This window comes from Lemur catta, chromosome 2 (genome assembly GCF_020740605.2).
Source record: "Lemur catta isolate mLemCat1 chromosome 2, mLemCat1.pri, whole genome shotgun sequence".
NCBI lineage: Eukaryota > Metazoa > Chordata > Mammalia > Primates > Lemuridae > Lemur > Lemur catta.
Window position 1 is genome coordinate 30,880,826 of NC_059129.1, and position 14,810 is coordinate 30,895,635.

Below are 14,810 nucleotides of genomic sequence, written 5' to 3' on the forward strand. Positions count from 1 at the left end.
CTGCAGCATCTCTAAGACCTATTCAATTAAATAAATACATATACCCTGAAACAAGTCTACAGAGCAATGTCCTGCTGGCCCTGCCTCACTTTGCCACACATTAGGAGTCCTGCACAGTTTCTTGTATGCCTGAAGCAAAGCATGTTGGTTTAATGTATTTGACTCTGGGACTTCTTTTCCTAAGAAATGCAAAGCTTTGACTTAATAGGTTTTCCCAAACTTTTTATTTAGTTACATTTCAAACCTTCAGAAAAGTTGCAGGCACAATACAATGAAAAGCCTTATACCCTTCAATTAGATTTACCAGTTATTAACATTTTGGGGACATTTGCTTTCTATTTCTCTTTCTCTACCATCTTCCTTGATATATAAGCATTGCTGAACCATTTTAGAATTTATTGCAGACATCATGACACTTCAGCCCTAAATGCTATAGCATATATCTCCTAAGGAAAGAGATAGTCTTCTATATAACCACAATACAACTACTTGAAAAATTTAACAGTGATTCAATACTATTATCTAAAATACGCTCTATATTCAAATTTCTCCAATTGTCCCAGTAATGTCCTATGTAGCCTTTTTGTGTGTGTGTGTGTGTGTATTTCAAGATCCAATGAAGGATTATTTGTTGCATTCAATTTTCCTGTATCTTTCCCCTCCCCTGAGCTGTAATTTCCTTGCTTTTTGTTTGCTTGCTTTTTATGGTATTGACATTGTTGAAGAATTCAGGCCAGTTGTTTTGTAGAACGTCCCTCAATTTGGATTTGTTTGGCTGTGTCCTAATGATTAGATTCAGATTAAATATTTTTGGAAGGAATATTACATAGGTATCGTTGTGTTATTCTCAGTGTATCACATCCAGAGATATATGATGTTGCCATTGGTGATAGTAGGTTTGATCATTTGGTTCAGGCAGTATTTGCCAAGTATCCACAAAGTTAAAGTACCAGGTCCCCTTGTAATTAATAAGTGATCTTAAGAGTGACACTTTGAGACTTTGTTAATATCCTATTTCCCCAAAATTTTGGCATTCATCATCAATGGCCATTGTAAGGATAGTATGTTTTGATTGCTCTTCAAGGGTGAATTGGAATAACCAACCGATTTCTGGAAAAATGGAAGGAAGAGTTGGTCAGTGTGAACTTGACCACAGACAAATCCTGGACTGTGTGTGTGTGTGTGTGTGTGTGTGTGTGTGTGTGTGTGAGTGAGATGGAGGTGCTGAAATAAAGTGAGAAGGTAAAGTGACATGCTGTTAGCATTTTAAGCAGTAAGTGGAGGGTTTTGGGATGCTGAATGTGCAGAATCAAGAAAAGTAAACTTTTGTTGGATGTTGAACAGAACAAACACACTATACTGTTTCTGTCTTTGCAATTTCTCCATATTATGAGATAGGGTCTAGTACTTGAAAATAATAGGTGCACACAATACAAATAAGGCATTCCTCCACAAATTACAAACAAAATAAAACTTTAAAAATATTTTTAAGTGGTTATAGCTTCCCTTCTTTATTTTCCCCTCCAGCATTATATTTTTGGTTATAATTTCACTATATTTCTGTTAGATAAAATTCAAGTATTATTAACAGGAAATGCAATTAGTAATCAATAATGTGGGAGAAGAAAAAATTTGTAATAGGTTTTATGGATAGTAATGATTCCATGTGATAAATGAGAGTAACAAATAATCTGAGCATGCCTCTGCTTTTATTTGAAGAATTATTCCACAATATGTCTACATTTGTTTTCTTTGTTTTTTTCTGATTTATCAAAGTTAATTTTCAACAAAAGCAGAATTCTATACCAATGTGGGGGCTATTTATGAAATGATAGAACAAATCAAATATTGTAATAAAGAGAAAACATTCTTTAGAGAAGAACAAAAATAATAATGGCAATAACCATGATGATGATAAAGAATGCTAATAAGCTTTGATAAAAGATCCTAGAAAGCAAAGGTATTCTAATAATAGTATAGTAATTGGAATAGAGAAAGTGAATTCTGCAAGAGATTACATTTTAAGTGACAAGAACAATCTGGCATAGGAAACAAGGAAATAAGATCATAAAACAATAGATTCCATGTAATCAAGCAATAGAAATAAAGGAGTCTTACCAAAGACTTTTTTTGTATTGCAGAATTATACTAACATATGTCTTCTTTCGTTATCTTCATGTTTCTCTAATGTATCAGGCAATTTGAACCCAAAGCAGGGAGAACAATGTTTTACTATGATGTCAGTGTTTTAGAAAAAAGAGCCAGGAATGTGAAAAGTAAGCTTTTGGCAAATACAATGATGTCATTGTTGCTGCTGTTGTGCTTCTAGGATAACTGTAGGATTGTTAATTATGAAAATAGAAATACTAGTGGATACAATTTTTCTTAGAACAGGAGTGCTTGCCATTAAAACATGCATAATGGAGATTACAAGAACAATCAACAAAGTGCAGGGTATTATAAAGACTGACTTTTAAGCGGCAATATAGCTAAAATACACTGTTAAGAACCTAGAATTGTCTCATGAATGAATAATGAAATAGCCGTGTTTTATTAGCTTTATTTAAAACTATCTACAAGTTGAAGAACCTTTTCAAGCCCTTTTTAAAACCACTTTTGCAATTTGCTGGAGCAATGGTTTCTTTTATTTTTTTTCTTTGAGCTACACTGGCTAATCTGATTTTGGTGTTTCAGTAATTACGTCAATTAATATGTGCTGAGAGAAATTTCATTTGTTGAAATGGATACCAGGTGAATACATAATTAGTAGAGAGTTGTCTCTTTAAGACCTTGTGTGCAATTTTCCAAGATTAGTTACAATATGGAAGGGTAAAGTTAGAGCAGACATAGCTAGTTTCTTATCAGTTATACTTCTACTTAACTATTTCATGAAACTTCCTGGTAATAGGAGCCCATTCTAGAAACTGGGCAATATTTTTAACTTGGATAGCTCAAACAACAAAGTGTTTGTTTGTTCTGAAAGTAAAAAAAAATTCATCACAGATGAAAATATTGTTTCCTCTTTTTAGGATTTTTCAAAAGAATAATGGCACTTGAAGAGAAATGAGATCACTGGATATTAATAATTTCATACAGAAACATCTACTCTGTTCCAAAATTGACAGAGGCAGCAAGTAACTCAGAAATACCATCAATTCATATTTAAGGATAGATGCTTAGCAGGAAGTCTTCTGTACTATAAGACATAACAGCCTAAGTCTAAAATATTTAAACTCAAATGTGTAAAGGTAAGTCATTAAAACAGTTAACATTTATTGAGCATCTGCCATTGTCTTCCCAGTCCCTATCCTTTGGAATTTACCCAAGTGATGGTGAGAAATCACAGGATGTATATATATAATGACAAAATAATATTAAATAGAATAGTGTGGTAAGTCTTATAACAGCAGTGTAAAAAAGGGGAGGATGTCTCCTTGTGCACGTGTTATTTATAATATCAAAAAAATAAGCAACTTAAATGTCTATCCACAAGATATAAATAAATATGTTGTGGAATAGTCAAGTGATGGAATAGTAGGCAACAATGAAAATGAATGCACAGGAACTATATGTATCAACATCAACAACTCTCACAAATAAAACACTATGAATATAAAAAAGTTTTAGAATACATACAGATTTATATCATTTATATAGATTTAAAAACATGCAAAAGAATACTACATATTGTTTAGGGATACTTCCATATGTTGTAAACATATAGAGAAATGCATAGAATGATAAGCATGGAATTCAGGATAATGATCCCCTAGGGGGAGGAGGAGAGAGTGGAGGAGGGGTAGAGTGTGGAAAGAGAAGACAAGATCCCAGAGGAGATACATAGGAGGGTTCAATTATTTTGGAAATGTTTTATTTCTTAAGCTACTTGGAGAGCACATGATCGTTCACTATGTTATTTTGAAATATTTAATAACACATTAAAATATACATAAATTAAAGTGCCACATAAGCAGAGAAGAAGCTATTAATTCTGAATGGAAATCGTAACCAGAGTAAGCTTTTGGATGAGTTGGCCTTAGTGTTTAAATTGGTCTTGATGGATGTGTGGAAATTCAGTAAGTCTGGATGACAGGAAAGGAGATTCTTGGATGATGGACCAGCATGGGCAAAGGCATGGAGGTGTTCTGGGAAAGAGCTAGCTTCGGATGCATAGAAATGTATTAAATATATGCTGGGCCAGACGCAGTGGCTCAACCTGTAATACCAGCACTTTGGGAGGCCAAGGTGGGAGGATCGCTTGAGGCCAGGAGTTCTAGGCTAGCTTAGGCAACACAGGGAGACCCTATCTCTACAAAAAAATTTTTTGAGAAATTAGCTGGGGATGGTGGTGTGTGCCTGTAGTACCACCTACTTGGTTGCCTGAGGTAGGGGGATAGCTTGAAGGCAGGAGTTTGAGGTTACAGTGAGGTATGATTATACCATTGCTCTCCAGTCTGGGGGACAGAAAGGGACCTTATTTCTAAAAAAATAAAATAAAAATTATATATGCTGCAATAAAAGAGGTTGATAAGGTTACTGGTACAAGAATGAGAAAAGCCTTGAATACAGCAGAAATATAAAATAATTACTGTACTAGGTTTTGTGAGTAGGAGCTTGCAATTAGATCTGGGCTATAATTTATTATATATATATGTTTTACGTAATCCCAAAGGGTTGATAATTGCTCCAACCAGGATGTTATCTTGTCTGAATCTGATCATTTTAGATCTATACTGCTCTTTGAACAAAAAGTAAAAATAAAAATCACCACTAATCATAAATCATCTACCAAATCCATTAGGAAAATTGATTCTCAGGCTCATGATCAGTAATAAATACCAGGATCTCTCACTGGTAGCTTCAAAGAGTCATTTAAAGTCTTTTCTTATGATTATCCAGCGGTTTTCCCACCTAAACATGTCAAGTGAAACTTCAAATAGAAAACTGCCCTGAGAAGGGATGGATATTAATACTGTTTTTTTAAAAATCTAAATCTTGGGCCGGGCGCGGTGGCTCACGTCTGTAATCCTAGCACTTTGGGAGGCCAAGGCGGGTGGATCGCTCGAGGTCAGGAGTTCGAGACCAGCATGAGCAAGAGCGAGACCCCCATCTCTACTAAAAATAGAAAAGAAATTATACGGACAGCTAAAAACACACATATATATATATATAGAAAAAATTAGCCGGGCGTGGTGGTACATGCCTGTAGTCCCAGCTACTCGGGAGGCTGGGGCAGGAGGATTGCTCGAGCCCAGGAGTTTGAGGTTGCTGTGAGCTAGGCTGATGCCACGGCACTCTAGCCCAGGCAACAGAGTGAGACTGTGTCTCAAAAAAAAAAAAAAAAAAAAAAAATCTAAATCTTATTAAATTTGCCAGAACCAGTTGTTAACATGAGCATTATTTGGTCACCAGCAGGTATTCATTGGCTTCACATGGCAAGGTCTGAAGAATATGGGTTGATCGATGTGTCATTCATCAGAGACACCTGCAGAGATGGTGAAAGTTTATTGTACAATATTATGGAAGGAGACACAACATTTAGCAAATTGAACCACACATCTCCTCCCCCCTGGTTTTTAAACATTAAAACTGCAGTTTGAAAAACAACTTTCAATATGAAAAAAAATTAAAACAGCAGGTGATGATTAGGCCAAAGTTACAATGGTATTGCTGATGGGCTAACTGTCAGCTAATGCAAATTATCACTTCTTCCCAGAAATAGTTATTATTAAAAACAACTTATGGGGGTTAAAGAAGGGATGTTAAATGTGTTAGTCTCCTTATTTGCTCATTTGGCAATGGCTTAGAAATAGCTCCATCAACTACCTCAGTTCTACCCTGGTCTCAGCACAGACACACACACAAAATAACTGAAAGTTATAAACGACCAAAACATAAACCTTAGTTGTCTTGAGTTAAAAATCAATTTCCTAATAAATTAAATTCAGATGTTATATACCAGTATGTGATATAATGAATGATGTGCTAATAATTGCTATATTGGCAGAGTGCAAAGTACAATACAGAGAGATATAAAAATTTAGTAATTTAGAAACTCTGGTACCAAAAATAGCTACTACTAGTGTAAGGCTCAGAGTTCAGTTCAGTCATTGAGCTATAATAGTATTCTCTGACTAGTTAAGGTTGAATGTTCAAGATGTAGTTTGAGTATTAATCATGAATTCAAATAAAAGATAGCACAACTGGAGAGGCTTTCCTGGGTTAAGTATTTATTCTTGAACACAGAGGTAATTTTTTCCTTTTGTGTATTCCAGAACCACTTGAGTGTTTTCCCTACTAAACAACCAACCTCTTTTAGAATTACTTCTTTAGGTTTTCTCTTCATCAACTCTAATCTTTTGGGCAAAGAATTCACCTAAGCTTTTGCTGATATGGATTATGAGTTCATTCATATTACCCATTTCAGGTTTAAGCTTTATCTTTTATTCTACTCAGTATGAAATCTGATAACATGCTATGCTTTATTTAGGTTTACTATACAGTATTCCACTGTATAGTCACACTGTATAGTACTGTGTGAATAAACCATAGTTTATCCATTTTACCATTGATGAACATTTGGGTAATGTCATTAATACATGAAAGAAAAGTATTATATAGGTACTCATATGCACACAAACAATCCCTACATACATTTATACATGCACAGCATTTTTGAACTTTTTACTGAAGTATAATATATATACATTGAGATGCATATATCAAAATTGTACAGCTCAATGAATTTTCACAAACTGAACATACCAGCACCTAGCTCAAGACACAGAACTTGACCAGCTCCCCAGAAGCCTCACTTGTGCCCTCTCCTAGTCATTTCCTTCCTAACAAGGGTAACCACTATCCTGACTTTTAATAGCAAGAGTTTTGCCTATTTTTGTACTTTATATAAATGGAGTCCTAAAATACATATTCTTATATGACTAACTTCTTTCACTTAGTATATTTGTGAGATTTATGCATGTTACTGCATTTGGAAGCAGATCGTTCATTTTTCGTGTTGTAGTGTATTCTGTTGTATACCACAAATTATTTATCCATTTTACTGTTGATGAACATTTAGGTCGTTTCCAGTTTGGGGACTTATTATGAATAGTGTTGCTCTGAGAGGTTTAATATGTCTTTTGTATACATTTGACATTGGTGTATTCCTAAGAGTGGAATAGCCAGGCCATAGGGGTTTCCTGTTTAATTTTTGTAGATATTGCCAGTTTTCAAAAGTGGTTGTACTGTATACATAGCATTTGACTTCTTGAGCAATCATTCTAAGGAAGGCATTTCAGCATAACTATCAAGAGAACAAGTTTTGGAGTCACTTAGATTAAATTCAGCTCACCACTAAACAGCTAAGACACCTTAGACAATATCTTTAACTTTAAGCCTCAGTTTATTCACCTGTAAGGTAGGTATAATAAAACCTTTTCCAAAATTTATGAAAATCAAATGAGATATTATTTTAATGCACTTAGAACAGTGCCTGAAACATAGTAAATGCTTAGCTTACTATATGGTACTTATTAATCATTAGTGCTTAAAACAGAGAGAAAATGGAGAATTAGAAACAAATATGGACAATATAATCCACAAACAATTTTAGTTCTCTGATGGAAGAAAACTATGAAACTCTGACGCAAAAAGCATTACCAATTCCAGTATTACACTTAGACTCTGAAAAATATAATTTAAGCATTATCTCAAAATGCATTTGCAAATTACTCTTGCCAGAGGCAAAGTTCTTGGATGTAGTGTATTACCATGACTTTTTTTTTTTCTACCAGATATTTCACTTTAAAGACACTACTGCCAAGGGCTACTCTGGAAAGTCACTAATATAATAATAACTTTTATTATATTTGCCAATTTCACACCTTCCTTGACCCAATCCCCAAAGTTGTTGAAAAGTGGCTGTAATTGCAATGTTAGTTCCCAGTTTTCCTAGAATCTTATCCTGTGAAAGTATCTAAGACAACTTTCACATTCTTAAAACCCTAAAACTGAGCCCAGATTCTTTTTTTAAATTACAAAGAACTTGCCTTCATTTTGTAGGATGAGCTTCATAACCTCAGCATGGATTTCAACAGCTGTCTGAACAGCACCATAGAAGTTAACACAGGCATGCTTTGTACAGAGGCACTGTTTTAGCTAAAAAGTTAACACAGGTACACTCTGTACCGAGGCACTGTTTTGGCTAATTGCTCCAGGGGCAGCAGGCTCAGTAATCTTAGGCAGGTAATTTTGGAAGGTGGCACTGTGTTCCTAATAAATGGAATCAGATCCCATGTATCAGTCACTATTCTCAAGAAATAAAGCACACAATCGACTTGAAAAGAATTCATCTTTTGAGAAGGCCAGTGGTAAACCTGAAATGTAACTTTTTGAACATTTAATTGAACCTATTTGATTTACAGATGAGAAAACTAGTCATTGAAAACTATTGCCTAAGGTCAAATGGTTTGTTCCCTGGACCCGCATAAAGCTCATTTTCTTATTCACAGTCCTGTGGATACTCCCTTTGCTCTCGGCACTTTGCCTCCCACCATCCCTCAGCCCCAAGCTCCACCTCCTCACCCATTTCATAAGGATCCAGACCCGGGATCCAGAAATGGAGAAGCTGAGGAGTGTGACTTAAAACAAGGGAATGACAAACCATTAAGTTGTCAGGAACTGTAAGACAAGTGAGGCTTTTCTGCTAGAACATAAGATCCAAGAGGCAGGACCTTCTCTGCTCTGTATACCATTGTATTCCCAGCACTTACAACTGTGCCCAGTAAGCCTTGTAAGCCCTAAACATTGTTAAATAAATAAAAAAAACCTAATCAATCTTTGGATATGTCAAACTATTAGAGAAAACACGTCCCTACTGTTTTCTCCACCACTTCCTCCCAGTAATACTAATAAAACATGTAGATTTAGAGTGCGAAGAGGAAAAATCATATACAAAGCTTTTTTGCACGGTGCCTGGCCCATTGTAACTACTGTCAGTTTATTTTCCTTTTCTTCCTCCCCAAGCGTGGGCTACAGAAAGTGAAGAGAGTATCCAAGAGGCCGGGGAAAGTGGGCTGTCGGCGTCTTTCTGATCCGTATAGATCAATTACAGTGTCCCGAAAAATGCACAACTATTTCACCCAGAGAGGCTGGTAGCTTTTGTTGATCGATTCTGGGCTGCAGTCAGCTTTTTAACACAACTTTTTACAAGCGTCGGCTACATTGCGGCGGGAGGAGGGGCTGTGGTGGGAAAAGCAGGGACGCCCCCCCATCCCCGCCTTAAAAAAAAAAAAAGTAAAGGAAGCCGGCGCGGTGGTAAGGACTGCGGTTTGCGGGTCTAACGGGTCCTGCGGCCGGGGCGGTCCCAGCCTCTCCTGCCCCGCCGGTCACCGCGGCCGCTCCGAGGTTCAAGTTCGGCCCACCGCCCGCTCGGCCACGCGCTCCCGCATTCGAAGCCGCCCGCGCGTCCAAGGTCCCCAGCTGGAAGACGAGGGGGGCCCTGGGGTCATCCGGGCGCGGGGTCACTCGGCCATGCACTGTGGTACCACGTGGGAGAAAAGTTTCCAGCTCCGCCTGTTGGCCCTCCCAGTGCGCCTCGGCGGAGAAAAGGCCCGCGCTCTGGCAACCGGTCCCTTTTCTGTCGCCTCCAGTGGCGCCCCCTCCCAAGGAATCCCCCGTGTCCCTTCTCTAAATTCCTTCCTTCCCTCGCTGCGCAGGTCGCCAAGGAAAAATACCCTGGGGGGGGGCCTGGGCTCACGAAAAGGCAGCCCAGACGTTTCGGGCCGGCCAGGGTACGGGGTCGAGGGCAAGTGTCCCGAGGCGGGTGTGAGGGGCACGCGCGGAGTGGCCTCAGGGCAGCGGACTCTCGCGTTCCCAGAACGACAGGCGGGATCCTTCCGCGGCTTCCACGCCCTAGCGCGCCAACTCTGCCCGGCCGCGGACAACCCCACGCGGACACCCCCTCCACACCCCTCCTCGCGGCTCCCCACCGCCCCAAGTGCGCAGGCCCGGCCGCCCCAGCGCGCATGCCCTGGGCTCGCGAGCGCGGCCAGCCCCCAGCCTTTTGCTTTCTACACACTCTACAACTGGGGAGGGGGCGGGGAGGAGGGAGCCCAGCCACCCACGTGATCCAGCCGGTCGGGGCCGCGGGGGCGGGAGCGCGCGCCTAGCGAGGCGCGGGGAGGGCGGGTGCGCGTGAGCGGGCGCGCGCGCGGGCGAGCGAGCGAGCGAGCTAGCGGGCGGGCGCGGGGCTGGGCTGAGGCGGGCGGCGGCGGCGGTGGGCCGGCCGCGGAGGGGGAGGAGCGGGAGCTGAGCGAGGCGGACGGGCGGAGGATGGGGCCGTGCCCGGGCTCCCGTTGCAGCCGCCCGGGGACACGCCGTGCACCCTCCGGCTCGGGGCTCTCGCGGCGGTGGCGGCGGCAGAATTAGCGGCGGCGGTGAGAGCGGCGTTGCCGGCAGCGCTTCTCCCTCAGGCTGGGCGACGAGGAGAAGCGGCGGCGGCGGCGGCGGCTGCACACCGGTGTCTCCCGCTGGAGATTTCTTTCTGCTTTCCTCATCGACTGACTGACTCACCCCCTCCCTTTTTTGAGGAAGGGTGACCTCTTCTCTGGGACTGGAAAAAATATTTTTGTGAGGAGGGGGGCGGGTGGCAGCGTCAGGGGTAGCTTCTTCTCTTCTTTCATCTCCCTCTCCTCCCCCCTCGAAGACCGAAAAGCAAACCCCACAACTGCTCCAGCATCCTCCTTCCCTTTCCTCCGCCTCCCTTCTCCTCCACCTCTCGCAGTTTCGCCCTCTCCTCTGCTAATTATTGCATTATTATGCTTCCGTCTCTGGGGGGTCTCGTCCCTCTCAGGTCGCTCCGGGGCCCTGGCCTCCCCTGGCTACATTTCTTAAAAATTTTGGAGCCTGGGAGTGAGTTTTCTCCGAGGCGTGTGTGAGAGGCGGCGGGGGTGTTTTCCTGCGCGAGGGGCGGGTGAAGTTCATTGCCCCCACTTTCCCGCGACCTTTTCGGATCCGATTTTGTATCGGGGGGGGCAGGCGTTTTCGGGGGACAGGGGGCGCGGCAGAGAATGGCCGTGGGGAGGGCTCCCCGGAGCCTCCCAGCCTCTTGATCAAAGCATTCCGCTATTCTGATTTATTGCCTGCTTGGTGAGTTATTTTTTTTCCTCTAAAGGAGACCTGTGTGTTCAGCCATTACTTTGCTCGGCGCTGCTCCCAGGCATCTCCGACCCTCTGTGCTGTGGGGAGCCCCACACTTGGGCTCTTCGCCTCTCGCCCTCGCTCCCCGTCCCTCCTCCCCTCTCCCCGCCCCTTCCCCCTTTTCTTTTCTCCTCTCTTTCTTCCCCTCTCTCCCTTCTTTCGGCCGCCGTCTCCCCCGCGCCCTCCTCGGGGCGGAGGGAAGCCGTGAAGGGGGAGGGAGGGCTTGGTGTCAATTTTTTTTGTGTGGCCGCGGCCGTAGCCTGTAGCGGGCGAGCGGGGAGACCCCGGCGCGGCAGAGCCATGGATGGCCCGACGCGGGGCCATGGACTCCGCAAAAAGCGGCGGTCGCGGTCGCAGCGAGACCGGGAGAGGCGCTCCCGGGGCGGGCTGGGGGCCGGCGCGGCCGGCGGCGGCGGGGCCGGCCGGACCCGGGCGCCCTCACTCGCCTCGTCGTCGGGCTCCGACAAGGAAGACAATGGGAAGCCCCCGTCCTCCGCCCCGTCCCGGCCCAGACCCCCGCGGAGGAAGCGGAGAGAGTCCACCTCGGCCGAAGAGGACATCATTGATGGATTTGCCATGACCAGCTTTGTCACTTTTGAAGCGCTGGAGGTAAGGGGGACCCCCCTCCCCCTGGGTTCCCTTTATGCACGACCCCACTCGGCTGCGCCCGGCTCTCCTGCTTCCCCCGCCGCGCTCTGGGCTGTCTGTCTGTCTGTCTGGGCTGAGGTCTTATTGTTGGGGGGGAGCTGGGGGCGCGGGCAGACAGGCAGCAAGGGGGAATCGCAAAGCCGTGCTTGGTCTCCTGGTTTCCTCGTTCTCACTCGCCTTTCCCCTGCGCCCCCTCCCTGCACCCCCTCCACAGCAGATGGGCAGAAAGAAAGGGGTTCAGGCATCACAACAATGCGCCCCCTCGCCACGGATAGCTCTGCCCCTACTCCTTCCTCCTTTCCCTCCCCAATCATGGCTTCTTGGCTGGTGGAAGTCTCTTTGCTGGGTTTGGGGCGCCTGTGGACCGTTCTCTGTGTGCCTCCTACAGAGCCATATGTCCGTGTGTGTGTCTGTATAGTATACACCTTTCCTGGGTGTCCTCGGGACCGGAGACTGGTGGGGTTTTGTGGTTTCTTTGCGCCCCCCCCCCCCTCGCATTTTTTTTTTTGGTTAAGCTGGGGAAGGGGGCGTTTTCTCCTGGTTGGGAGAAAGGAGGGAGGAGGGGAGAGAAGAGGAAAGGATGGAATATTTCTCTATTCTCTGTGGGGCTCTATTACAGTAAGGGTTAATTATAATATCTGTACACATACATATGCACATGTGTGTGGGTACAAGAGCAATTTAGTTAAAGCACAGAAAAGGTACACCAGGGAGGACTGGTGGGAGGAAAGAAAATCCTAGTGAAGGGCTTGTCACCAATTGTCCCTTTCCCTTTCCTTTTTTTGTGTTTTTTTTTCTTCCTAAGTGATTGGCTTTGTGTGTGTATATATATGTGTGTCTTTCTTTATTCCTTGGGCACCTGCAGCGTGGATTTCCAAGTGCACATTTTCCTGCCGGCTAACAGCCTCCTGGGGTGGGTGGGAAAGAGGAGGGAGGTAGAGGAAGATTGCCCAGGGGTCGGGGGAAACTGTCTTTGCCTGGACGGATCTTCTTTGGTGCTAGAATTGGTCACTGGCCTCTAAAATTTAAGCGCCTTCTTACCTCCTCTTACCTCCCTGTCCCCACCCCCAACACACCACACACACAGAAGGCTTTGAGATTCTGTAGAGTTGGTCCAGCTTTCTTAAGCACAAAACCAAGATATGAGTTGGTTTACAGTCTCTCATGCACCTGATGTGACGTTTTGAGGTTCGTGAAGGAAACTTTTCCTTTTCTATTTGTTTTTTTTTTTCCTGTTAACTATGGTATTGTTTCAGATGCTCAAATGCAAGCTTTGTAATCTCACATACAGTAATTGTACAGATTTAGATCGCTGGTTCTGTGTATGTGTTTTGGTGTCAGGTTTAAATATTTTTAAAAAGGAAGCCTTTGTGTCAATATTGTCCTTTCCTGTTTGAACTGCTTTTGGTTGGGCTGCTGGTGGTGATGGTGGTGGATGGTGGCCAGTGATTGGGGAATAAGGGAGGTGGTGGTGAGGGGGGCAGGTGGTGGTGGTGGTGGTGGTGGTGGCTATATAGATTTTGATGTCAGTGATTGAATCAGTTGCCCTTTGGTTCTAGAACTGGTTCTTTATTGGGTAAAATTTTGAGTGTTGAGGTTCACCACTTACTAGGATAATTCGAACTGTGGCTTTAACTTTGCCAAGGTAGGTGGTTACTGTACAGGGTGACCTCCTTCTCTCTCTGTCTCTTTCTCTCTCTTGGTTTAAAATAGGAATTGAAATGGCAGTGTGTTCTTAGTAGAAATTGCTGCCTAGAATTTGGTTCTTCATTGTTAACTGTGGTTGATTTAGGAAATTACTTGTAAGAGCTGGTTACAAGTGGTTATGCATTCTACATGGTTATCCTGGACTGCTGTGTGGCCCCTCTCAGTAAGAAGAGGGGCCTCCAGATTCCCATGAACAGTTTTGAAGGCCAAGTAGGGATAGAGATAGATATATCTATATATAGACGTAGATATATACTTACACAGTTGTTTTTGATTGCTTTATTTTTAATAAATAGGTGTTTGGGCTTGTGATGTGTATATCAATCCACTGGCTTTTGAGAGAAAATGTGCCCATTCCAGTTTCTTCTGAGCTTAGAAAATTTTTAAAGAAGACGAGTTTAAAATGTACCATTAATATAGTTACTTTCTTTGCTTTAATTATTTTTTTCTGCTACTTTTATAGATTCAAAACCCAAGTTACTTTGGTTAGCTGAATACTATGCCACCTTCATATCTAAAAATTATATACGTATCTGTGTGTGAGTATAAAAGGTCTAACTTTTAAAAAGTTTGCTTAAAATTTTATAGAAAAATTTAAGCATGTACAAAAGTAGATGGAACAATACAATAAACCCCTAATACACACAACATCCTGGTTCAACAACCACCAACTCCTATCTTATTTTTTCTATATTCTATCTACTACTCATTTCCTCTCCCAGATATGATATGATCTCATCTGTAAATACTTCTGTAAGAATCTCTAAACCATAATGACTCAAAAAAATCACCCAAATCCCACCAAAAACCTCACAGTACCATTATCACACCAAAATAAATTTATAACAGTTCCCTGATATCAAATATCTTTTTAGTATTTACATTTTAAGAGGCCCAACTTTTGTAAGAAAATTGTAAATACACTTTTCAGATTAAAAACTCACAATGGGAAATAAAAATCATGATATATTTGGCAAAAGGTAGATATGTTGGCTGCTTGCTATCAAATTGTTTCCATGCTTTATGGTCAGAACATATGTGTGTAGTTATTGTTAAAATGAAGCCTCCGGTGTTCCACTGTACTCAGTTTGGAAGAGTTAGTACTCAGTTTGGAAGAGTTAGTGAACTACCACCAAGAAATGTGAGGGCGTATTAGGTAACAGGCACTAAACTATGAACTTGGATAGATATGGGTGTTACAGGAGTGTTTGTAAAATGTTAAGAATTATAGATGTTTAGAGTTATCCTAAATA

At 42.5% G+C, this 14,810-nt stretch overlaps 1 protein-coding gene across 2 annotated transcripts in view; it reads left to right on the top strand.

Annotated features, from left to right (window-relative positions):
- The first annotated feature begins 10,314 nt into the window (after positions 1–10,314).
- AUTS2 (activator of transcription and developmental regulator AUTS2) overlaps positions 10,315–14,810 on the top strand; it is a 1,151,910-nt gene continuing 1,147,414 nt past the window's right edge. For both annotated transcript variants that reach the window (XM_045543179.1, XM_045543180.1), the window contains exon 1: positions 10,315–11,811. In XM_045543179.1, coding sequence (XP_045399135.1) covers positions 11,503–11,811 — 309 coding nt within the window. In that variant the 5' untranslated portion in view covers positions 10,315–11,502. The remainder of the gene's footprint in view (positions 11,812–14,810) is intronic.